Genomic DNA, 24,060 nt, shown 5'->3' with positions numbered 1-24,060 from the left:
TGCCTCCGCATCATGACTCTGGTATTCCTTGTAGGTCTCCCTTCCAAATACTAGCCAGGGTCAGGGCTGAGAGTATGTGACTGGCTCAAGGTCACCCAACAAGTTTCCATGGTGCAAGTGGGAATTTGAACCTGGTTTTCCCAGGTCCTAGACCGACACCTTAACCACCACACCACGCTGGCTCTCATACCAGCTTCTATCAGGCCCCCACATTTTCATTGATTAAAGCATCATAAGTATGTTCAAGGGCAGCTTGTAGGGTATTAAGTGGCGAGCTTTTGTTGCATGTCAGACAGTCAAGAGTTAATATTGAATGTATAGATACTGACCAGTTCAAGGAATTGATGTAATGTGTTAATTAACCATGTGGTCAGCGAGTATCCACAGCAAACGTGTTTGTTAGTCATGTACACAAGCAATCTGCATGTTTACTGCTTTCCTTTGTTTAGAAGTGAAAGCAGTACCCCAGTTCGAGTTTCGATCCCAGCCTAGCAGGATGGAGAGGCAATCTTGTCCTTTAAGAATGCCTACTCGAGAGTAAGCTTAGCGCCTGCCAGAGGCTTCTGGGAAGCATAGGAAATTTAGAATGTAGAAAGGATTATTTGTTTTATCTCCCAGTGAACCCTACCCTTGAGTTTAATCTAGTAAAGATTGTTTTTAAACCAAGACAGACGTCTTGTGTCTTCTGTGCGTGTGTATGACTGATCTTAATGACAATAAGCCATGATCAACGATCTCAGCCCTCTGAATGGTAGCAGTATTAATTAATAAATAGTCCTCAGAATTTATCACAGCTTCACACAAACTTTGTTACAGTAGTATTGCCTTGAGGTTACAGATAACATTGATTAGCATGGCCAAGTCAGTTGAGTCTACTTATTTTATTTTTTATTTATGTTATTTATAGTCCACCTTTCTCACAGGTCAAGGTAGATTACATATAGTGAGTCAGTACAATCAACAAAATGGGTCATTCAATAACCAGTGTATTCGAATTTTAGTAATCTGGAATCACCATAAAGAACTGAAGCATAGCATAAGTATTAACATGACACATTAAGAAATTACATAATAGGATCCTATTAACAATAAGACATACACAGCAGTATCACCACAGTACCAATGATTTATCCAAGTATCACAGTACCAATGATTTATCCAGTTTGTGAACTGTTTTGTACAGTCTAGAAAGGAAGATAGCATCTGGGCTTTCCCAATAGCAAAGGTGGGTTCAGAGGCATACCCAGACTCTCTACATGAGCTTCAAACAAGATACTTGCTCCACCAAGATCTGGAAAAATAAGTCTGCAGGTCCAGGTGGTATATACCTGAGGACCTTAAAAGAACTCAGCTGTGAAATTGTTGATCTCTTAACAAGTATATTTAACCTTTTTGCTAAAATTGGCCTCTATGCCAGATGATTGGAAAATAGCAAATATCACCCCAATTTTAAAAAGGGCTCCAGAGGGGACCCGGAGAACAACAGGCCAATTAGTTAACATCTGTTTCAGGTAAATTAGTAGAAATTGTGATTGGAGAACTGCAAGTAAGGACCTAACAGTAGCCAGGTCCACAGGATGTACCGGGTGGTCAGAGGCCCTTGCTGTTGACATGCTGACAATGTACTGCCATCACTTCCTGTATGCCCTGGATGTGAAATCAGCGCATCACCAGTGCTACTGGAGATGCTCTGGCATTTGGGCCAAACTCTGGTGGGAGACTTCAGTGGGGTAAAATTTCAAAGATTCCACCTATCAAAGTGGCCATTTTTTCCAGATGAACTGATCGTTGTTGCCTGGCAACCTTAACCTTTGCCAGTATTTGGATGGGAGATCTCCAAGGAACACCAGGGTCATGATGCGGAGGCAGCCAATGGCACACCACCTCCAAATGTCTCTTGCCTTGAAAACCCCACCATAACTCAGATGTGACTTGATGGAAAAAAGGGAAGATATGATGGAGGCTTATAAAGTTATGCATGGGGTGAAGATAGGGTTGCCAGCTCCAGGTTGGGAAATATCTGGAGATTTTGGGGGTGGAGCCTAAGGAGTGTGGGGTTTGGAGAGGGGAGGGACTTTCATGCTATAGAGTCCAATTGCCAAAGCGGCCATTTTCTCCAGGGGAACTGATCTCTGTCTCCTGGAGATCAGTTGTAAGAGCGGGAGATCTCCAGCCACCACCTGGAGTTTGACAACCCTAGCTGGAAAAGATGGACAAGAGAGCTTTTTCTCCTTCTCTCCTGCTAGAACTCAGGGGCACCCTATAAAATGGTTGAGAAATAAGTTCAGGATAGATGAGGAAATACTTCTTTACTCAGTGAATAATGAAACTAGCGGCGTGATGGCCAAAAGCATAGATAGATTTAAAAGGAGGTTAGACAGATTCATGGAGGAGTGGTCAAGTAATGCCTGCTAGCTATGGAGACTGAAGGGAGCCTCTATCTTCAGAGGCAGCAAACATCTGAATACCAATGCTGGGAGGCAACAGCAGGGGAGGGCCTTGGCCTCTGTGCCCTGTTCCTTTGGTCATCCAGGGTGACTGGTTGGCCACTGCATGAAACAGTATGCTGGGTTAGGTGGACCACTGGTCTGATCCAGTAGGCTCTTATGTTCTCCCCCACCCCCTTTAGCCAGGTCTTTCAACAATCTCTTTCAGAGGTTTTAGGAAATTCCCTTCCATCAAAGCTGTATTTATTATTTTAGCTAGAAGCATCCCCATTTTCAGTCTGCACAATTTAACCAGCCTAAAGGCCAAGGATCTGATTTGTAGGAGATGACCTTCCCAAAAACAAGAGCCCTGTCCACATCAGTCAGGGAGATGAATTTATACAAGTGGCTCCTTCTGACAGTTATGATGAAAGATCTGCATTCAACCTGGCACCCATGCCAGACAGTTAAACAGTCTTGCAAAAGCATCGCATCAAGTTATCAAATTGCTAATATCAAGGTGCTGGACCCTAGGTGTCAACAGAACCACCTTGAACAACAGAGCTGGACAAGGTTCAGCTAGTGTAGTGGAGGCCAAGAAAAAAGGGTTTCTCTTCAGCAGCAGTAAATGCCACTGTAATGCCACTCCCCTTATTATGTCTATTCTACCCCTTTAAAATGTCTGAAAAGGGCTCACAAGATCCTGGTATTTATCTTACACAAGTAGATATAGCTTTTAGTGTAGGCAGCTTCAAAATAATAGCAATTCTGAACTCAGTAGTTCAGCATTACTGCATTAACAGTATTATTATTAATTCTTATTGGCATTATATCTTTTTATAAACCACCTCAATTGTTTTGATAACAATTCTCATTAAGCCTTCTAAACGTATTTATTTCTAAAATGGTGGGTTGGAAAAAATACACCCCATCATTTAAGAAGTATATTCATTAAAAGGGCATTTGATTTAATTTTTTGGCTATACACAATCGTGCCACATGGTGTCCTCATAACCTAAGCTAAACCTTTAAAACGTCTATTTGATGAAATCATTAGCATTCTTATGTGAAAAAGAAGTGAATAGCAGTGCCACTTCCTACAGCTTTAGATTATGAGATGCTGCTTCTAGGCTCAGGGGTTCATGTTTGGGGCTGGCTTTGCTGTTCCAGCAATGCCAGTCCAATCCTTGGACAAGCACAATGTGCAGCAGTCATAGCGGTCTGCTAAATTATCACCTGAAAAACAGGGAACTGTGTTGTTTCTGCTCTCCCATATTCAGCTCTGGAGTGCCATATTTTTGTGTGCTCCTGTAGTGAGTCAGGAGCACAGGAAGTTGCCATGGAGCGCATATTGAAACACAAGACTAAACTCCAAAAGCACCAAACTCAAAAGCGGTGATGATTGCATTAATTTTGGAGAGGACTGTGACAGCAGAACACTGTGAAGCTCAGTGCCAAATTAATTCCAGCATTTGAATGTACGGCGTGAATTGCTCAGCAGAGACTGGACGTTTGGATGAACATTAATATGGCTAATAGTATTAGCGGCGATAAAAGACGAGAGCTGGTGTCAGAACTGATTGCACAGCCATGTTTTAATTTGTATCTGCACTAGTCAATCTGCTGCTATTAGGGTTGCCAGGTCCCCCTTTGCCACCGGCAGGAGGTTTTTGAGCCTGAGGAGCCTGAGGAAGGCCAAAGGGGCCATTTTCTCCAGGTGAACTGATCTCTATTGGCTGGAGATCAGTTGTATAGCAGGAGATCTCCAGTGAGTACCTGGAGGTTGGAATCCCTAGCTGCTACTGAGGTGTTCAAGCTATCTACATGACAATAAAATAGTCAAGATTTTAGTGTACAGACTGCTTGAAATTTTTCTGGGGATTAGTTGCAAGTATGGATAACCAAAAAAGAAAAGAAAAAAGAAACAAAACAAAACAAAGCCCTGGAAGAGGGAAAGGACCTCAAAAATAAACCGTGGAAAGAACAGAAAAGATCATAAACGAGGTGCAGGGCTATTTTTCTTTTGACACAAACCCTTGCTCATGAAGTGAAAGTGAAATTATTTTCATAAGTGCATGTCTGTTTTTCCCCAGGAAAACTTCAAAATTTGAAATGAATGCCGATTAACCTCGAGGAGGAAGGAGCTCCTAGCCCCAAGCATATCTTCATGGAATGATGGAAAAAACAGGGAGGACCATAAAGAACCCCAATATGTTAAATATACTATGCATATTTACTTTAGTTGAAGTCATCATCATCCAAATTCTTAAATGTTAATATGATCAGTAATAATTTCACAATATTGTTTACAGTGTTACATGTTTTATAACTTTTGTAGGCTAGGCTCTGGTGCACAGTGGGAACCTGCCAGGACTTTCAGTGGGTCCTGTACTTTCCCCTGTTTCCCTCCCCCTCTTTACCTCCTCATGACAGCCCCCATAGCCTAAACTTTCCCTGCTTTCTTTTCTCTTTCCCACCCACAAACAAATTTTTAACGCTTTTATCTTTTATCTTACCTTACCTTTTACCTTTTATCTGTCTCCTATCTTCAGCTAGATTTATTATTTATTCACTTCATTCATACCTCAACTTTCTCCCCAATGGGGAACCAAATCAGCTTAAATCATTCTCCCCTCCTCTATTTTGTCCTCACAACAGCCCTGTGAACATACACATGAACACGCATGAGGCTGTCTTACACAGAACCAGACCCTTGGTCCATCAAGGTCCGTATTCTCTACTCAGACTGGCAGCGGCTCTCCAGGGTCTCAGGCAAAGGTCTTTCACATAACCTACTGTACATATGTAAGGCTATTTTTTGTAACAGCCTATGGCTAAACAAATAAATGAATTCTGCTAGATCCTTTTAGCTGGAGATGCCAAGGATTGAACCTGGGACCTTCTGCACACCATGCAGATACTCTACCATTGAGGCAGAGCTACTCCTCCTTTAAGGTAGGTTAGTCTGAGAGTGTGTGACTGGCTCAACGCCACCCAGTGAGCTTTCACAGAAGAGTGGAGATTCAAACCTGGAGCTTAATGGGAGAAATCATGACTTTGAACTGAGCCTGGGAATGAACTGGCATATGATAATATCAGTGACAAGGTGGTGGATTTGCAGATAGTTATAGAGGAAGCACTGTTCCAAGCTAACTACTACAGCCCATTCCTGAGCTGGTGGCGGCCGGGGATGGTGGGGAGGAGGTGCCACTGCGCCACCTCCTAAGCCGTTCCACGGCCGCTGAACGACCAAAAAAGGGCTCTTTTCGCGCCATTGAGAAAAGCGAGGCTGTGCCTGCTAAAAAGCAGGCACAGCCTCACTTCTCTTGCTGCTGGCGTACCTGGGGCAAATGGGGACAGGAGGCTGGGAACGCCTCCCGGGACGCCGGGATGCCCCCCAGGATGCCGGCACGGGCCTTTACGCCGGTGGGACGCTGGGGGAAGGCCCCGCCAGTGTCCCGGGGTGGTGCTGCCGCAGTGGCGCCTGGCCCTCCCCGCCAGCATTGGGGTCACTTACGGCGGCATAAACAGCCCGGATGCTGGCGTGGAGGGCCCCAACGCCTGCGCAGCTCCTTCCTGGTCTCCTAAGTGCTTTTGCCCTTAAAGGTCAGGAATGCTCTGTAAATGTGCTAATGCATTGTGGGTCTCTGTGTATCCACGGCAGTGTGCCACTGACAAATGAGATAGTTTTGTGCCTAGAAAAAAATGGCTATTTTATCAAAACTGAAAGGAGCATTATAAGAAACGAGACCATCTCTGTCCTTCAGAGGTATGTTCTTTTCAAAAGATTTGACTGAGAATTTTCTTAGTTCTGCGAATTGTCAAATTAGGTGACTAGTGGGGGCATTAGGGTTGTCAGGTCCCTCTACGCCACCGGTGGGAGGTTTTTGGGGCAGAGCCTGAGGAGGGTGGGGTTTCGGGAGGGGAGGGACCTCAATGCCATAGAGTCCAGTACCCAAAGTGGGCATTTTCTCCAGGTGAATTATTTCAGCTGGAGCTCAATTGTAATAACAGGAGATCTCCAGCTAGTACCTGGAGGTTGGTAACCCTAGGGGGCATCCTACTAGATAAGTCTTTCTCAGCCTAAACTACGTCACAGGGTTGTTGTGAGGCTGGAATGGCAGCTGTATGCTGCCCTGAGTGTCTTGGAGAAAGGGTGGAATTAAAAAGGAAATGTATGTATGTACATGTGAGTAAGTACGGCTGAGACAGAGGGCTTTGCTGGGCTCCTGTAGAATTTCTAGATGCTGCATTCAAGGAACAATTTCAGAGGTTATGGAAAGGGAAATGGGGGGAGGGGGTGTAAAGTAAAAAGAGAGGTTAGCACTTAAGGGAATGAGCAGAAGGGAGGATGAGGTAAGAGAGGGAAACAATTTCAGTTGCATTCCCAGAACCAACCACTTCTGCTGTTCCGCTTGTTGTATATAATGAGTGTGGACATTTTGCCCATTTATGTCACACCAATTTGCTGTCTCAGACTGGTGCGTATATCTGAACTGATTGCAATTTCTCAAGACGACAATAAATGTTCTGGGAATTCACTGGAAATATGACATTTCATCATTTAGGCATGTTGGTTGTTGGATGTCATGCAGCATAACACACAAAACCTTTGCGATATCCTTGGATAACAAAAGCTTGTCCCTCTGCCAAAGTTCTTAAGACCATTCATGGCTACATGGTGTTCTACCAGCTTCATTTAGCCTTTGTCAGTTGCATTAAAAAAAGAGATTAATTTTCTGAATATCTTTCATGTGGGATGTTGTGGATAGCAACCTGGCAACCTCTGGATGTCCACCAGGGAGATATGCCCCCCCATCACAATTGAAGCCCCCCAATTCATTCTCTTGCTTTGCATCTTCATACCTAGTTTATTTAATCATCCCTTTGTCTATATGTGAAAAATTTACATTATAGTTATTATTTTAAAAAACATTAAGCCCTTTAAGCTTGAAGTAACATACAAAAATAAAAGCCTTATTAAAAACAATAAGGATTAATAGGAGGACTGAATGCCTGTGTGTAGAGCAGAATTGTTTTTATTGGTCCAGATCCAGCGTAAGAGTTGCAAAGACTCCTCCATCTTTATCAATATGATGGTGAATATTCTACTAGTGAAGCTTGGCAAGGAAAGCTCTATGGCCAAAGCTCAAGCAAAAGCAACCCATGTGGGATTAGCAGGGTGTGTAAAACTTGCATGGATGGCTGCCAATGGGTGTTTCCAAACAACTGCGATCTTGGGCTGTATCAACAGATGTATAGTGTCCAGATCACACAAAGTGATGGTATCGCTTTGCCTGCTCTGGTTAGACCTCGCCTAGAGTATTGCATTCAGTTTTGGGCATTGCAATTTAAGAAGGATGTAGACAAGCTGGAACGTGTCCAGAGGAGGGCAACAAAGATGGTGAGGGGTCTGGAGACCAAGTCCTATGAGGAAAGGTTGAAGGAGCTGGGTATGTTTAGCCTGAAGAGAAGAAGACTGAGAGGTGATATGATATCTTCAAGTACTTGAAAGGCTGTCATAGAGGAGGGTGCCGAGTTGTCTTCTGTTGCCCCAGAAGGTTGGACCAGAACCAATGGGTTGAAATTAAATCAATGAGTTTCTACCTAGACATTAGGAAGAATTTTCTAACAGAGCGGTTCCTCAGTGGAACAGGCTTCCTTGGGAGGTGGTAAGCTCTCCTTCCCTAGAGGTTTTTAAGCGGAGGCTAGATGGCCATCTGTCAGCAATGCTGATTCTATGACCTTAGGCAGATGATGAGAGGGAGGCTCTCTTCTGGGCATGGAGTAGGGGTCTCTGGGTGTGTGGGAGGGAGGTAGTTGTGAATTTCCTGCATATTGCAGGGAGTTGGACTAGATGACCCTGGTGGTCCCTTCCAACTGTACGATTCTAACTGCAGTTTTTAACTTTTGATAATAATGTAAAATTTCTAGTGTGATTCAGTATTAATTGCATGACAGAAAGTCACCTTTTTTAGAAAGAAAAGCTAACCTGGCTAAACGTCATTCACAGCTTCCTCTCAAATAGAGCATCTGTTGCAATTACTGCTCTTAGGGGGACTGTCTATTGGCCAGCGTGGTGTAGTGGTTAAGAGCTGTGGACTCTAATCTGGAGAACCAGGTTTGATTCCCCACTCCTCCACATGAAGCCTGCTGGGTGACCTTGGGATAGTCACAGTTCTCTCAGAACTCTCTCAGCCCCACCTACCTCCCAAGGTCTCTGTTGTGGGGAGGGGAAGGCAAAGCAATTGGAAGCTGCTTTGAGACTCCTTAAAGGTAGAGAAAAGTGGGGCATAAAAACCAACTCTTCTTCTTCTTCATCCATTACGATTGCTTCTTCGGGGGAAGAGTTCCTCCCCTTTATTTATTTAATTTATTTAAAACATATTTTTGGCACCTTTTCTCCCAAATAGTGTCCCCAAGGCAGCAAATATAAAAACATTAAAACGTTTGAATGTTAAAGTAGCATTTAGAATAATATATAAAATAATTCAATTTAAAACATATAAATACACAAACACACAGCACCAAAACCAGGGAGGATATCGGGGGTATGCCAAATAAAACAAAAAAGACAACGATAGACAGATGAATCTCCTTGGGGAGAGAGTTCTAAAGTTTTGATGCCATGACTAAGAAGGCTATTTCTCAAGTTTCCACCCATCCAGCCACTGGACATGTGCAAGGGAATAGCAATAGCTGGGAAATTTTTGCCAGACAGTGTTTCTGGGAGTACTTTGCCCACTCCTTTCCTGTCAAGAAAGCAAAAAGGGTCTTGTTAATTTCCCTACACTTTTGCCTTTACAACTGGGTGCTGAGGCGAGAGGAGGAAAACCTTTTCAGTTCTCCCCCCCCCCGGGCCATCTTAATGCATGGGCCCGATGGGCATTTGCCCGGGGGCCCCACGAGCATAGGGGCCCTATGCTAATCTGTGTATGTTAAGTGACTTGCCATAAATAAATACTACTACACAGTAGTCTAGACTATACTAAACTATAAAATAATATTTGCTGCAATGTTATTGTGTTACAAATGGACATTGTGATTTGTCTCTGATTTAGTATCCCTGGGTTAGTATTGCAGTCACCTCTGCCACAGTGCCACCTCACTTGCATGTAGGCCTATATGAGTGGTTGTCGTAGGGGCCCCAGCACACTGGTTTGCCCAGGGGCCCATAATGCTGTTAAGACGGTCCTGCACCCCCCCCCCCGCAAGCATCGGGCACTAATGCTGAAGCCAGTCTGAGCATGCCGCATGTCTTAATTACATGTGTGACTTTAGATGGTCTTCCCCCCCTCACCTCTGCATTCTCAGGCCTTTAAAAATGACACTGATGAGACAAAAAAAAAAATGCTTACCTGCTCACACAGCCTCTCAGTGAAACTAAGCTGTACTCATGCAAAGCAGCTCCTTGCACTTCATTAGCAAGCTAGCACAATACCCACCTGGGCTATTGGCTCTGCATGCTAACAAAGTTTGTGTACCAGGAGGGTATAATTCTGTTTAGAATTGCACTACAAGGTATGTAAATATCACCTTTCAGACTGTGGTCCTGCCCAAAGGCACTCTCTGTTATATCATGTTGCAATCTGTTGATAACAATAGTGCCAGAAACCCTTCTACGACAGATACATTTGGCTAGGCATAGTTAAGTTACCAAAGTGAGGAGGAAAAAAGCTTTCAGATTCAGATAATTTTATACAGGGTGTGCAGTAATGCACAAGTCACAGCAGGAACGCCTTTCCCAGTCAGACACAAGAAGCTGGCATTTCAATCAAGCCATCAGAAAGAAAAAACACACACCAAAAACAAACAAACACAAAGGTAGAGAAATATATACTCTTCCAGGAAAAGAAAGATGAAAGAGAATTCAAGATAATTTCTTTCTCATTGTCAAGGTTGCTTCTTACATTCCACAGATAAATGAGTTCCTTAACTGATGTTGTCTACTGGCATGGATTTTGGAAAGTAACACCTCGGTCCTCAGAACTGGACTTGCCTGATGCAATGGGCAACTTGCCCATTGTGCAAGTGACCATGCCTAGGGTTGCCAGGTCCCTCTTCGCCACTGGCAGGAGGTTTTTGGGGTGGAGCCTGAGGAGGGCAGGGTTTGGGGAGGGGAGGGACTTCAATGCTATAGAGTCCAATTGCTAAAGCTGCCATTTTCTCCAGGTGAACTGATGTCTATCGGCTGGAGATCAATTGTAATAGCAGGAGATCTCCAGCTAATACCTGGAGGTTGGCAACCCTAACCATGCCAGATTGCAACGGTATGGTCAAGGGAAAGACTGACCTGTAGAAGAGTTGTGCCATTGTAAATCTTCATGGGGACAGTAAGCAGTTCCCGGCATAAGACAGAGGACTGCACCTTCTCTTGCCTTAAAGGTATCTTTCTGGATCTGTCCCATAACCCTCAAGATAACCCTTAAGGCCATGGTTGAGGTAGGAGAAAGAACAGTATATTTTTAACAATGCTTGCCTGTTCATGTTACCTCGACCCAGTTTCTCATAGCAATTTTTGTAAGAACAAGGAGCTTTGCCTCATTCTTCAAACTGCATACCATGTCAATACATCTCTACAGTTCATTGCAAATGTTAGAAAAATATGTCAAATGTGTGCTATTTCTGGCAAGCTAAAGCAATTTGCATTTCTCTTAATTAGCTCTGATGTACCTTGATAAATGGCAAACACTTATCCTTCTGTACTTCTTTCAACACTGCTAGAAATGAAACCAAAAATCAAGTAGCACATATGACATTACTGCATTTGTTAGCCTTTGTTTTCCAAAGCAAAGCTTCTTAAACTGTGGGTTGCAACCCCATATGGGGTCATGTAACTGAATGTGGGGGTCATGAAAAATTTGGCAATAGTAAAAGATTTCTTTATGATTTATTATCAGTAAATGTTTGATTTGTATACCTATTTTATATACCTATATTCCCGGGGTTGTGTAAAAATTTCTCGGGTCGCAAGTGGAAAAAGTTTAAGAAGCCCTGTTCTAAAGCATTGGATCCCCACAAAACTGCTGGTTGAGCCTTATTTCATGTGATTAGTATGCATCCCAAAGGAAACACTGAATACAAGGAAATTTCAAACATTTCAGATTGAAGGGTGTTATGTTAACTTACTGTCTAGTTATGTCTCACTGTTTTCTGTCGCCAGCCATGCAGGATAATTCTCATAAATTGCTTTTTTCTTCCTCTCAGCCACTCCTCTTTTCTTGGCCAACTCAGCAGTGAGGTGTTTTTGACATCACAGCCGCTTCCATGATGTCATAAATTGCGAAGTCACATACCAGACTGTTCGCTGGAGGATCAAACGGGAAGAAATAGGTGGTTGGAGGGCCTCACTTAGTGTGAAGCTTTCACTGCCCCTTTCCTGTCCCAAAGCTCAAACGTTCTCTACAGTGTCAGTTCCTGAAAACACAGAACGGTGCACCTGTTCTGTAGTGACTGGTGTGGCATGCTGCCTGGCACACTCAGTGGCACATGGCAGCCATAGGGGTGCTCCTTTGTCGCCATTTAGTGGTGATTGCCTGCATGCAAATACCAACCATATCTCTCCCATGTCATCGGGGAAGTGGCTAGAGAGATGGATTTTGACATCAGAATGCCAGATTCAAATTCTTTCTCTGGACTGCTTACAAATGACTGAATTTCTACATCGAAATAAAGTAGAAGTAAATTATGCTCCAGATTTGTGTGTGTGTGAATCTTACATGTACATAAGACAAAATTGTATTAAATGGCTGAATCAACACATGCTTACAAATTTTTATGCAAAGAAAATTATTACATTCAAGCGTCTTCCATGTAGACATTTGGTTAAGTATGAAGTTTTGAGGCTGATCTCAGCAAGTCTCCCTCTAACCTATCCAATAAGACTGTTAGAATCATAGAGTTGGAAGGGACCACCAAGGTCATCTAGTCTAACCCCCTGCACAATGCAGGAAATTCACAACTACCTCCCCACACACCCCACCCCCGTGACCAGAAGATGGCCAAGATGCCCTCCCTCTCATCATCTGCCTAAGATCACAGAATCAGCATTACTGACAGATGGCCATCTAGCCTCCGCTTAAAAACCTCCAGCGAAGGACAGCTCACCACCTCCAGAGGAAGCCTGTTCCACTGAGGAACCGCTCTAACTGTTAGAAAATTCTTCCTAATGTCTAGACGGAAACTCTTTTGATTTAATTTCAACCTGTTGGGATGATGAATACCATCTTAGGCTGTTGGGATGATAAAAATAAAACTGTCGGGGTGGCAAAATAGTGCAGCAGCAGCAGTGGCTCTAGGATTGCCAGCATCCAGGTGGTGGCTGGAGATCTGCTACTACAACTGATCTCCAGGTAAAAGAGATCATTTTGTACAACCACAAAATGACTGCTGCAAGAGGCGGAGCCACACATGCACACAGGAAGCCTAAGTGCAGAGGGATAATTTTTTAAAATACACTGGGAAAGAGAATAAACCAATCACTGTGGTGACAGCTGCTGTAGGAACAATGTTATTTTAATCTACCCAGCCAATTGGATCTCCATTGGTGCATCAGAAGCCCTGCTGGGCAAGAGCCCCACCTGGGCCCATGCCCCTTTTTGAAAACACTTGATGGCTGCCAGGAAGGGTGTTGGTGGGCACCATGTTGGGGACTCCTGGAATAAAACAATGAATGATGGGATAAGTATTAACATATTTTGCTATATTCTTATACAGGACCTCTCAAATAAGATTCATTTTAATATTTTTGTTCAGAAAGGTTTATACTTTGCATTCCCCAAGTAGGATAATATGAATTTTCAGCCTTATTTAACAATAATAATAGTATCCAGAGAAACTTAGCTCTTTCTGTTAATGTGTTTCCAGTTTCTGTATGATTTGTTTGCAATATTATTGGTGGACTAGTATTCTTACCCAGTAATAGGATACATTTCAGCTATTTTCTTTGCTTTTTGGCAGCTTTTCACCTCAAGAGGTATTAGAAGCATAAAGTCATCAGAAGGATAGCATTTCAAAGTTACTTTTTAAAAAGGTTTTGTTTTGGAAGTAGAAAGAAGCCAGACGTGTGAGTATAAATTTGAAGGCTGGAAGGTGATGAAAATGGATATACCGAACTGTAAGAATGGGTTTCCCCCAGTGAAAGCAAAGATTTCTGTTAAAACCTTTGCAACCGAATTTGTCTTTTCCAGTTAACATCAACACCATTTCTGAAAACATTGGCTTTCATAGTCTTTTCTTTTTTCTTTTCTTTCAATGACAAATAAAGGAAATGTCAGCTGGTGTAAGGGGTCTAACAGTCTCAAAGGTCTGTTCTTAATCTCAGCTACTGTCATGCATTATAAATTTCGGCCAGTCACCTTATAACATAGAAAAGAGCTGCTAAATCAGGCTAATGGTTTGTGGAGTCAAGCATCCTTTTTCCCACAGTGGTCCACCAGGTGTCCGAGAAGGCACATAAGCAAGATCACGGAAGCGAAGCCTTCCCTGTTGTTGATCCACTTAGGACTGGTATTCAGAGGTATGCTGCTTTTGAACATGTAGGTTCTATTTAGCCATCATGACTAACTGTGCAAACCTGAAGGCCCCCACCCCGAATGCCCATAGGAGCCAGTGTGACCCCTACGCTGGTGTCCGTGCCACTTGTGCTGTGCAAACTAGCATGGACGGCTGCATAGGATGATAGCCACATCCACTCATAGTTATCACTTGATGGGAAGCATTATATTACGATTATTTTCATAGGGAACTGAATGGCTATTTTATCCCCTTTCATTGCAATGCTGTTCAGTTAGTGCTCCTTTTGTGTTGCTAATGAATCTTCCTTGTTATCAGTGCTGATCTTACCTTGTTATTTTCCTGTGTTTAATTATCATACTCAATGTCTGATGCAAAGTAATAGATCTGATTTGCATCCCCTCTGAGACTGTTTCAGTTATACACAATAGATTTCTACACATCTCAGTGTTTCTTTCCTGTTTTGATGCTTCAGTTTCAATTTTATTTTAAAGATTCTTAAATTTGATCTCTTTCCCAGAAGGGATACCCATGCATAATCTGCATATGGACGGAATTATATTTTCTGAGTGGGCTTCTGTGGAAAATCTCTTTGCCCCTTGGAATTTCCATTGGCACTGCCATACCTTCAATTGGGAGGGGCTGTGGCTCAGCGGTAGAGCATCTGCTTGGCATGCAGAAGCTCCCAGGTTCAATCCCTGGCATCTCCAGATAGAGCAGTGGTTCCCAAAGTGGGCATTACCATTCCCTGGGGGGTGGGGGGTGGGATTACTTAGGGGGTCACTAAGAGGCAAGGGGGTAGCAGGGGGTGCTAGAGGTGAGCCCCTTCGACTGTGTTGTTGGATAGGGTAGGGGGCGCTGGGGTTGAGTTTGTGGAACCAAGGGGGCGGTGGCCCTAGGCCGGTAGGTGATGTGAAAGACCCCAGCCTGAGACCCTGGAGAACCGCTGCTGAGTATACAATACTAACCTTTAAAGGGCTGATGGTCTGATTCAGTATAAGGCAGCTTCATGTGTTCATGTGTTTCCATTTGCTAACTTTAGTAAAGGTCCTATATGAATTTGAATATATATGTTTTGTTGTGGTTGCAAAAAGAAAGCCATAGGTTTTGGAGTCTTAACATTACTTCTTGCAACTATAGTATAGTAGTTAGACTTGGGAGAGCCAGATTCAAACTCTCACTCTGTCATGAAGTTTACTGGCTGACCCTGAGCCAATCACTCTCCCTCAGCCTAATCTACCTCATGGGATTTTTATGAGGATGAAATGGAAAGGAAAAAACTGTGTAAGCAGGCCTGAGCTCCATGGAGGAAGGGCAGGATAAAAAGATATAACAGAGACACAGCTGAATCTGTACATCTCTATTTCATTCTTGAAAATTATTTGGCATGATGGACATTATGATTTTTCACTGCACACATTTTTGGGTGCAGAATAGAGGGATGTGCCTGACCTAGGCCCTTCTTCCTGACAATAAGCTGCATTATGGTAGCAAACCTTTAGCGCTTCAGATCCCATTGAGTTTAATAGGACAGTTTTAAGCATGAGCTCTGCCATTGATATCATTGGTATTCAGTAGTGGTTTTAACTTGTATGGGACCATGAGCATTATATTAAAATTGAGAATATCTCCTGCCATTAGGGCTGCCAACCTTTAGGTGGTGGCTAGAGATTTCTTGCTATTACAACTGATCTCCAGGCAACAGAGATCCATTCACCTGGAGAAAATGGCCGCTTTGGAAGGTGGACTCTATGACATTATACCCCGCTAAAACCCCTCCCCTCCCCAAACTCTGCCCTCCTCAGGCTTCACCCCCAAAATCTCCAGGTATTTCCCAACCTGGAACTGGCAACCCTACCTGTCCTGCTCACCATCCACAGACAATCCCCTGGTTCCATTTCAAGTGTACAAAAGAGCGCCTGTTTGTCTGAAGTTTGATTTATTTTATATTGTTCTAAATTTTTTATGCTTTAATAAATTGGAAATTGCCTTGGGTAGAAGGAAAATAAATATGTTTTATCAGTACATATTTGTAATGCTAGAATGGACAAATATAAGCAAGAGGCAATCATATCGCACTGAGGGTTCTACAAGCATTACAAAATATGTACCTCTAACTATTTCAACATTATGAAGACAGATTTCTTTGGCCATGCAATTCCTTATCTGCATTTTCAATAATAATAATAATTGAGAAATATAATTTTTGAAAGGGCTCTTCAGGTTCTGTGATTGTAAAGGTACTGAAAAAAAAGATGTCACACTATCTACGAGAGGCATAAATTTAATGTATGGTCTTTTCTTTCTCAAGTGCAGTATTCTGTTGACAAAGTGTTCTGTTTTCATCAAGGGGAAACTGCATGATTTCTGAAGCTTTGGATCATTACCGATGCTGTTATCTGCATCGCATCTCAAAGACGTCTGTGCCTCTGTTTTGCCTCACTTTACTGTGGACACACTTTCGATGTTCCTGTAATTGTTCTTTTGCACTTTTTTTTGCCAAGATTCTGAAACTTCAGAAAATAAAAGCAGTATGGTAGACAATGGAAGGAAACATTTTCATTTGATTCAGAAATCAAATGGAGATCCTTATTAGTTAACAGTATAATTATGTTTGATAGTTCTGTCACCCTTGAGTTACCTTCTGGTCTGATTTAACTACAGTGAGTAATAAAACTGGATTCCGGCACCTTTACACTTTATGTGAGCCAGTTTAGAGTAGTGGGTAAGATGTCAGACTAGGATCTGGGAAACCCAGGTTCAAATCCCCAATTGGACATGGAAACTTGCTGGGTGACCTTGGGCCAGTCACACACTCTCAGCCTCGACCCTGGGAAGTATTTGGATGAGAGACCTCCAAGGAATGCCAGAAGTGTGATGGCAAACCACCTCTGAATGTCTCTTCCCTTGAAAACCCTAGGGGGTCACCATAAGTCAGTTGTGACTTGACAACAACAACAAAAAAGTATGTTTGCCCTGACCTAGATGTCCCAGGTGAGCCTGATCTTGTCAGTACTCAGAAGCTAAACAGGGTTGGCCATGGTTAGTAGCTGGATGGAAAACCACCAGGGAATCCTAGAGTCTGTATGCAGAGGAAGCAATGGCAATCCACCTCTATAACAGCCCATTCCTGAGCTGAGGCGTACGGGGACGGCGGGGAAGAGGCGCAGTGGCGCCTCTTCCATAGCCACTCCCTGTACACCGTTAAACAAACAAACAAACAAACAAACAAACAAACAAACAAAAAGCCGTTTCGAGGCTTCTTTTTGTTTAACCGGGGCCTTTCGCCCCATAGGGAATAGCGAGGCTGCGCCTGCTAAAAAGAAGGCGCAGCACCACTATTCCCAGCACCGGCGGAAGTGACCGAAAGGGGATAGGGAGCCACCTAACTAGCGACTCCTCTCTCTGCCCCGTCCCGGGAACGCCCCCCTGTGTCGCTGTGGCCTCTCCCCGCCATTGCCAGCGCCATGGAGAGGCTGCGCTGGTGGAGGGGGGAGGCGTGGTTCCGCCGTTCTCGGCCGCTGCCGGGACTGGCGTTGCCACCGGGGTGAATGTGTGTAAACACGTGATTACACGCTACGCCGCGGCAAGGTCACACCACCTCTTAAAAATTTCGGCCCCGTTCTCAGGAATGGGCTGTTAGTCTTTTGCCTTGATAACCCTACTGGGTTGCCATAAGTCAGCTGCAACTTGATGGCACTTTACACACACATGGTGTGTTTACAAAATTAGAAGAATATATTACATGTATTTTCTCCCAGTTTTTAGATACATCACTATAATAGTTTTTGAAATTTTAATTATTCCTGGTTATTACTTTTGTACTTCAAATATGATTGCATTTTAATATATTTTCATTTACTTAACAATATTCTTCTTCAGGCCAATTATTTAAATATTTTCATGCTTTTAAAGTTTCAGTTTGACTTGATGTGATTCAGTTTCTTACCGTTTACTCTGTGATGTTAGCCAGTAAGTACACTCCTTGGGAATGTTGCCCAGCTCTCTTCAGTCTTTCACTTATCCCTACTTTCAAACCTGCCAAGTAGATTTCTCCTCTTTTCAGCAACAAGTATCTTGGCTTGTGCAGATCAGAAACCCATTTATGTTTCAGTAGCTTGGCAGTTGAGGTAGGGATTTGGAAGGAGATACCATGAGTGCATTGTGTTCTTCCCAGTCACCTGGATCTATTTCTTCACATCTTAGGGCCAAAACCCACGACACAAAATCCATGTGTCAGGACATGGGTTCCGAAACTGACTCACAGTATGAGTAAACTGACTCACAGTATGAAACTGAATCAGTTTATGGTTATCCACTACAGTGGTATATGGAATTGATCGCAAGTGTTGTTTTTTTTTTTTTTTAATGGTGGGTGTTGTTAGGGAAAATGGCAGCAGCTCAGAAAACACGGTGATAGGTAGAAAGTGGTAGGATGTGGGAAGGATCTGTACAAGTGCAGTAAATTGTACAGACTTCACACACACACACACACACACACACACACACACACACACACACACACACACAAAGCTTCAGGTGTGTGCTTTCCATAAACGTTGGCGCAACGTTTATGGAAAAAACACAGGGAAAAGATGGGAGGAAATCAGTAGCACAATGACTTGTAAATGATACTGTGTGTAAGGTTGGGAGAAGAAAGATGTCATTAATAAGCCATGCTGGAGCTGGGTAAATGACCATACCCTAGTACATATGAACACATGAAAATATCTTGTACTAAATCAAACCAATGATCCAGCTAGCCCTCTATTATCTGTTCTGACTCTGGAGGTCACAGGCAGAGCCTGGCCTAAGCATTGGGGAGTTAGGTGGGGGGTGATGGTACATTATGAAGAATTGGTATATTGCAACATTAAACATTCATTTAATATTCTTGATCTGATATTTTTCCTTGCTAAGGGAGTGTGTGTTCAGGACAGCTTTGAAATTAGAAAATAGGCCAGAGGCTCAAAGCACCCATGCAAAATGTGCTTGTATCCCATTTTTTTTGGTCAGTTAAACAGCACATGTCGCTGTTTTGTGGGCTGAAAATATCCTTATGCGGTGGTATGAAAATTGTGAGAACGAGATGCCTACAACATACCTGTAGAGGCTAATGAATATTTCTACAGATCACCCACATTTTTAACAAGGGGGAGGAATCAACTTCTCATATATTCTAAAAAAAAAAAAAAAAAGAGGTCAACAACAAAGGTAAATTAGAAGAGTAATTAACTGACTCCCCCACCCCACCCCAACAGATTTGAAGTGCATGAAAATAAGTTGTATTTTAAAATCTGAATTCTGGCTTTTGAAGAGTAGTATTCTCAAATTTTCATATGTGCACATTAATTACATAGTTTATGTTTATTGCACAGTCAAGCACATGAATGAAGGCTACATCAAACAGAAAATAGATAAGAGATAACATTTCCACTGGATGTCACCCTTTGCTTAGGTCTGCATTATATTGTTTCAAGCACTGGTAATAAAACCGAGATATATTTATACAAGTTTATACCTCTCAGTTATTATGATGTGAATGCTTCTTATCTGCCCCTTACAATGTAAAGATAACATTTGCTTTTAAGCACTTAAATCTTAATAACAATGGTCTCAGTGTGTGGAGTGTGCTGATACCTGGCAGTCTGATCTTATGGCGGCTGCTTCAGCTCTTCCAGTGCAAAAAAGAGTTTTGCCACTGGGGCCAAAATTGTTTTTAGATGTCAGCTTTCTGGCTATTTTTGCAGGTGAAGATGCGAATACCCAGTTTTGCTACTCTCAAGCAAGAGAGCCGACCTGCTATTCAGAATATACTAAAAGGACTGTAGGAGTGGCTAGGATTGCCAGGTCCCTTTTTGCCACCAGTGGGAGGTTTTTGGGGTGGAGCCTGAGGAGGGCTGGGTTTGGGGAGGGGAGGGACTTCAATGCCATAGAGTCCAATTGCCAAAGCAGCCATTTTCTCCAGGTGAACTGATCTCTATTGGCTGGAGATCAGTTGTAATAGCAGGAGCTCTTCTGCTAGTTCCTAGAGGTTATAGCAAAAATAGACACTTCTGTGTACATAAGAGTTAAATCCAAAAACACACAGAGATTCATTAAATAGAAAGAACCCAAAATATATTTGGAATCAACATGCTGTATACCACATGAAACTAACCTCTTTAGGCAGTAGGACTAATATCTACCTCATAGGAGATTGTACCAATCTGTAGGCCACAGACCACGATTGATATTCTAAGGATGAATACATGATTTTGAAGAGGAACTGATGAAGACATAAGAACAGAAACGGCCGTCTTCCTCTTCATCCTGACATGTGTTGAATACAAGGGAGATTATTCCTGAAAAAACAGAATTGTATTAGTATAAAAACTGTTTAAAATATTTGTCAGTACCTGGAGGTTGGCAACCCTAGGAGTGGGGGACCGCAATTATTGCACAAAACCCGTTATAGGAAGTCCAGGTTGCTAAGCATCATGGAGGAGTCCACACAGAAGGTACAAAATCAGCAGGTAACTTTATTGTAACCACAAAGGAATATCAGGAGGAGACCTTGGATTGAACTGGCTGCTAGTAAGAGCCAAACTAAACTGCAACTGTAAGGTGAAACTGCTCTGGCAATGGGGTTCAATGCGGTGTTTCCTAGTACGGCAACCCTACACCACCAAGGTAGGGTTTCCAACCTCCAGGTGGGGCCTGGAGTTCTCCTGGAATTACAACTGGTGGCCTGGGGAAAATGGCAGCTGCGGAAGGTGAACTTTATGGAATGACATCCATGCTGAGCTCTCCCATCTCCTTAAACACCACCCTTTGTGGGCTCTGCCTTCAAATCTCCAGGAATTTCCCAGCCTGCAGTTGGCAACCCTAAGGGGCCCATGATAACATCCCTTTTCAGAGAAGGATTTCCTGTTTCACTTCCAGGTATGTGGAGGCTGCCACTGAGGAAGCTGGTGTGAGAGGAATCTGATATCATTGTGTATCGCAAGACTCAGCCTTACCGGCAATTGAAAAGCCCTAAAATGCTCCTTCCTACAGAAAATCCCTCCTAAACAGTGTTGTGCATGTCCCACATGGCTGTTTTAAAGACTCTTCAGATCCTTTGCTGTGTGAAGGGCAGTTCAAAGCCCTGCCTCTCATTCTCTGCCCTTCCCCCTTCTTCTTTGGGTTTTCATTTCCTAAGTAAATGAATACAATTGCTGGCTCTGGGTGCAGATTTAAACATCTGCATCTTCCAAATCCCATGATGTATGTTGTGTGTGAAAGCAACCCTCCCCCACTGTGAGGAGCTTTGGTGCTACTGCCTTATATTCTGGGGACGGGCTGTGGCTCAGTGGTAGAGCACCTACTTTGCATGCAGAAGGACCCATCTCCAAGCCAAGGAGCTAAGGTAGCAGGTGCTGGGAAAGACCCCTCTCCCCCAGAGATCTCAGAGAGCCCTTTCCCAGTCACAATGTTGAGCTAAATAGACCATTAGTCTTACTTGGTGTAAGGCAGCTGCAGATATTAATGGCTTAGGAAATATTATATATTTAGTCAGTTCAGTGCCTTCTGCTTTCAGAGGGCTTAGAGCAGATAAGACTTGAAGGGGGAAAATACAGCACGAACAGAACACCATAAGAGAATACCGACTCAAACATCATAATATTTCAGAATTTTAAAATTGCATACTTTGGCTGCTGAACCCTGCCTATTAAAAGGCAGCTCACATAGGCAAAGAAATGATCTCATTGACCTACCGAATCCTTAAGTGTTTTGTTCCCTCTCACTCTTTGCTTAAAGTTCATTCATAGTTTGGTTGGGCCATAAGCAATATTCTGTTACATATTTACCGCCAATTCCTGAGCCACGCTGGCGGCCAGGACGAGAATCTTCTGGAGGACGGCGAAGGCTCTCGCCGGTGCGAGGGCCCACAGCGCAGGCGTCTGAGCAGCGTACGCCGGCGTTTGTGGCCCCAGCGCTGGAGTGAAGGCTGGGACGCTGTTTGCTGGCCGCTGCTGCGGCAGCGCTGGGCTAGGACGCCGACAAAGGCCGCAGCGGCGTCCCGGGGTGTCATGGCACCGGGCTGGGGGTGGGGCCACCATTAAGCGGCCTCCTAAGCCTTATGGCTCGGGAGCACCCCCCCTTTTTTAGGCCGAGATACGCCACCTATGAGGGTTGCACAGAGTTTTGGTGCCTCGAGGAGGTTTCGGTGCGGCCGAAACCTCCTTAGGAGGCAGCGCCGCTGCGTTGCCTCCTAAGCCCGGCACAGGTATTCCCCTCAGGAATGCACGGTCAGTCTGACAGAGATGTGTTAGGTGCGATGTTTTTTTTTCAGTACGAGGGAAAGAATTATATGATATCTGGCATAATGCAATCCTATCACTTCCTTTATCTCATGGGATTACTGAAGATGTAGGAAACTCTTTTTAGGTGGTCCTCGGCTGCCCTGTGCCTGCCATAGTTTGTATGGTTTGGACAAGATGATACACATTCCTTATCCTTCTTCCCATCACACAGACCATTTCCTCAAGCTGCATGTTTTTGACCCTGAGTAAATATCTTCTGGAAAGTCGTTTTAGTTGGTGCCAATGAACCAAACTGCTCATTAATTGGAGTGATGCCCTGTAATGCTCCATTTGAAGCAGCAATTCAAAATCCATCATAGGTAGGTTTTGTTTGCCTCCATTCCATTAAGCTGTCATGGGATGCTTCTGATTTTTTGGCATTTCATTTTGCATAGCTCTTCAGGGTCAAAAACTCAGGTGCACACAGCTGTCCTTTATAATTGCATTTTCAATGACACATGCTCGATGCCTTTTCCTTCCTTTTTGGTTTAATGCTTTAACAATATCCACATTTTTATGGCCCCAAGAGGGCTTTGAAATTAACATTCCTTTAAGGTGAATTAAAAAGTTCCAGTTTCCAGTGCCCAGATTTCTGACAACCATACAGCAGAATGAAGGATGCCAGACACAAAAAGAACAGACAGCTGTTCTGCACCTCTTTTCAGTGGTCAAAGCTGCACTGAGCATCAAACCACACTCTGTGTCACATGAGACCTGCCTTTGCCAGGGCATGGAATATGAACAGTCAAAGCTGAATGGAGAACAGGGAGTGCTGCCGCCATGACACATGTTCGTAACCACATTGAAGGAGCTAACTGCCCCCTGCCTCTCTGGCACTAGGGTTGCCAATCTCCAGGTACTAGCTGGAGATCTCCTGCTATTACAACTGATCTCCAGCCAATAGAGATCAGTTCCTTGGAGAAAATGGCTGCTTTGGCAATTGGACTCTCTGGCATTAAAGTCCCTCCACTCCCCAAACCCTGCCCTCCTCAGGCTCTGTCCCCAAAACCTCCCGCCGGTGGTGAAGAGGGACCTGGCAACCCTATCTGGCACTGTGTGGCACATCATGGAGTCAGGTGCTTCCTCCATCTTTTCTTCCTGTGGGGCAGGGGAGTTCCACTCCTGGTAGTGAGGAATGCCTCTGAATGTGTAGGCTCTAAATCAGGGGTGTCGAACTCATTTGTTACAAGGGCCGGATATGACATAAATGTCACTTGGTCAGCCCAGGCCATGAGTACCATAAAACGTAATGCCAGGTAGTGGAGATACAAACTTTATAGAATACACATGCAAAGCCAATTAATAATATTATTTTTTACTTAAAATACAAACATGCTTAAAACAATAATACTCGTATAGTATTTTTGTTTTATTTAACAGCCTTTGATAATTGACATCTCGGGAGCAGGAGGGTGGCTACCATAGGTGGTGAGCCTGCAGCAGGCTTACCAGCCCAGATCAGGACAGGGAGGTAGGCTCGTGGGCCGGATAAGAGCTCTCAGGGGGCCTGATCCGGCCCCCGGGCCTTATGTTTGACACTCCTGTTCTAAAGGCTTTGGCAACCCTAGAGGTGAAGCTGACTGTTGCTGGGTTTCAGGCAGGGCTGTGGTTCCTGAGCCGGAGGGCTGTGTACATGGTGAAACAACTTCTGCCTGTGGTTGTTCCTCTGTTCTCAACTGTTCCTCCATTCTGAGGCTGACTCCTTCCACCTCCTCTTCATCTGAGGAGGCTTCAGCAGATTGACCCATGTAAAAGTAAAGGTAAAGGTCCCCTGTGCAAGCACTGGGTCATTC

At 43.7% G+C, this 24,060-nt stretch overlaps 1 protein-coding gene across 1 annotated transcript in view; it reads right to left on the bottom strand.

Annotated features, from left to right (window-relative positions):
• EIF4G2 (eukaryotic translation initiation factor 4 gamma 2) overlaps positions 1-21,996 on the bottom strand; it is a 59,786-nt gene extending 37,790 nt beyond the window's left edge. Inside the window, exon 1 of the mRNA XM_056851937.1 lies at positions 21,773-21,996. Coding sequence (XP_056707915.1) covers positions 21,773-21,996 — 224 coding nt within the window. The remainder of the gene's footprint in view (positions 1-21,772) is intronic.
• Positions 21,997-24,060: the final 2,064 nt, after the last annotated feature.

This window comes from Euleptes europaea, chromosome 6 (assembly GCF_029931775.1).
Source record: "Euleptes europaea isolate rEulEur1 chromosome 6, rEulEur1.hap1, whole genome shotgun sequence".
NCBI classification, from domain to species: Eukaryota; Metazoa; Chordata; class Lepidosauria; order Squamata; family Sphaerodactylidae; genus Euleptes; species Euleptes europaea.
The sequence above is the reverse complement of the archived record's forward strand: the minus strand, read 5'-3'. Positions and strand labels throughout refer to the sequence as shown.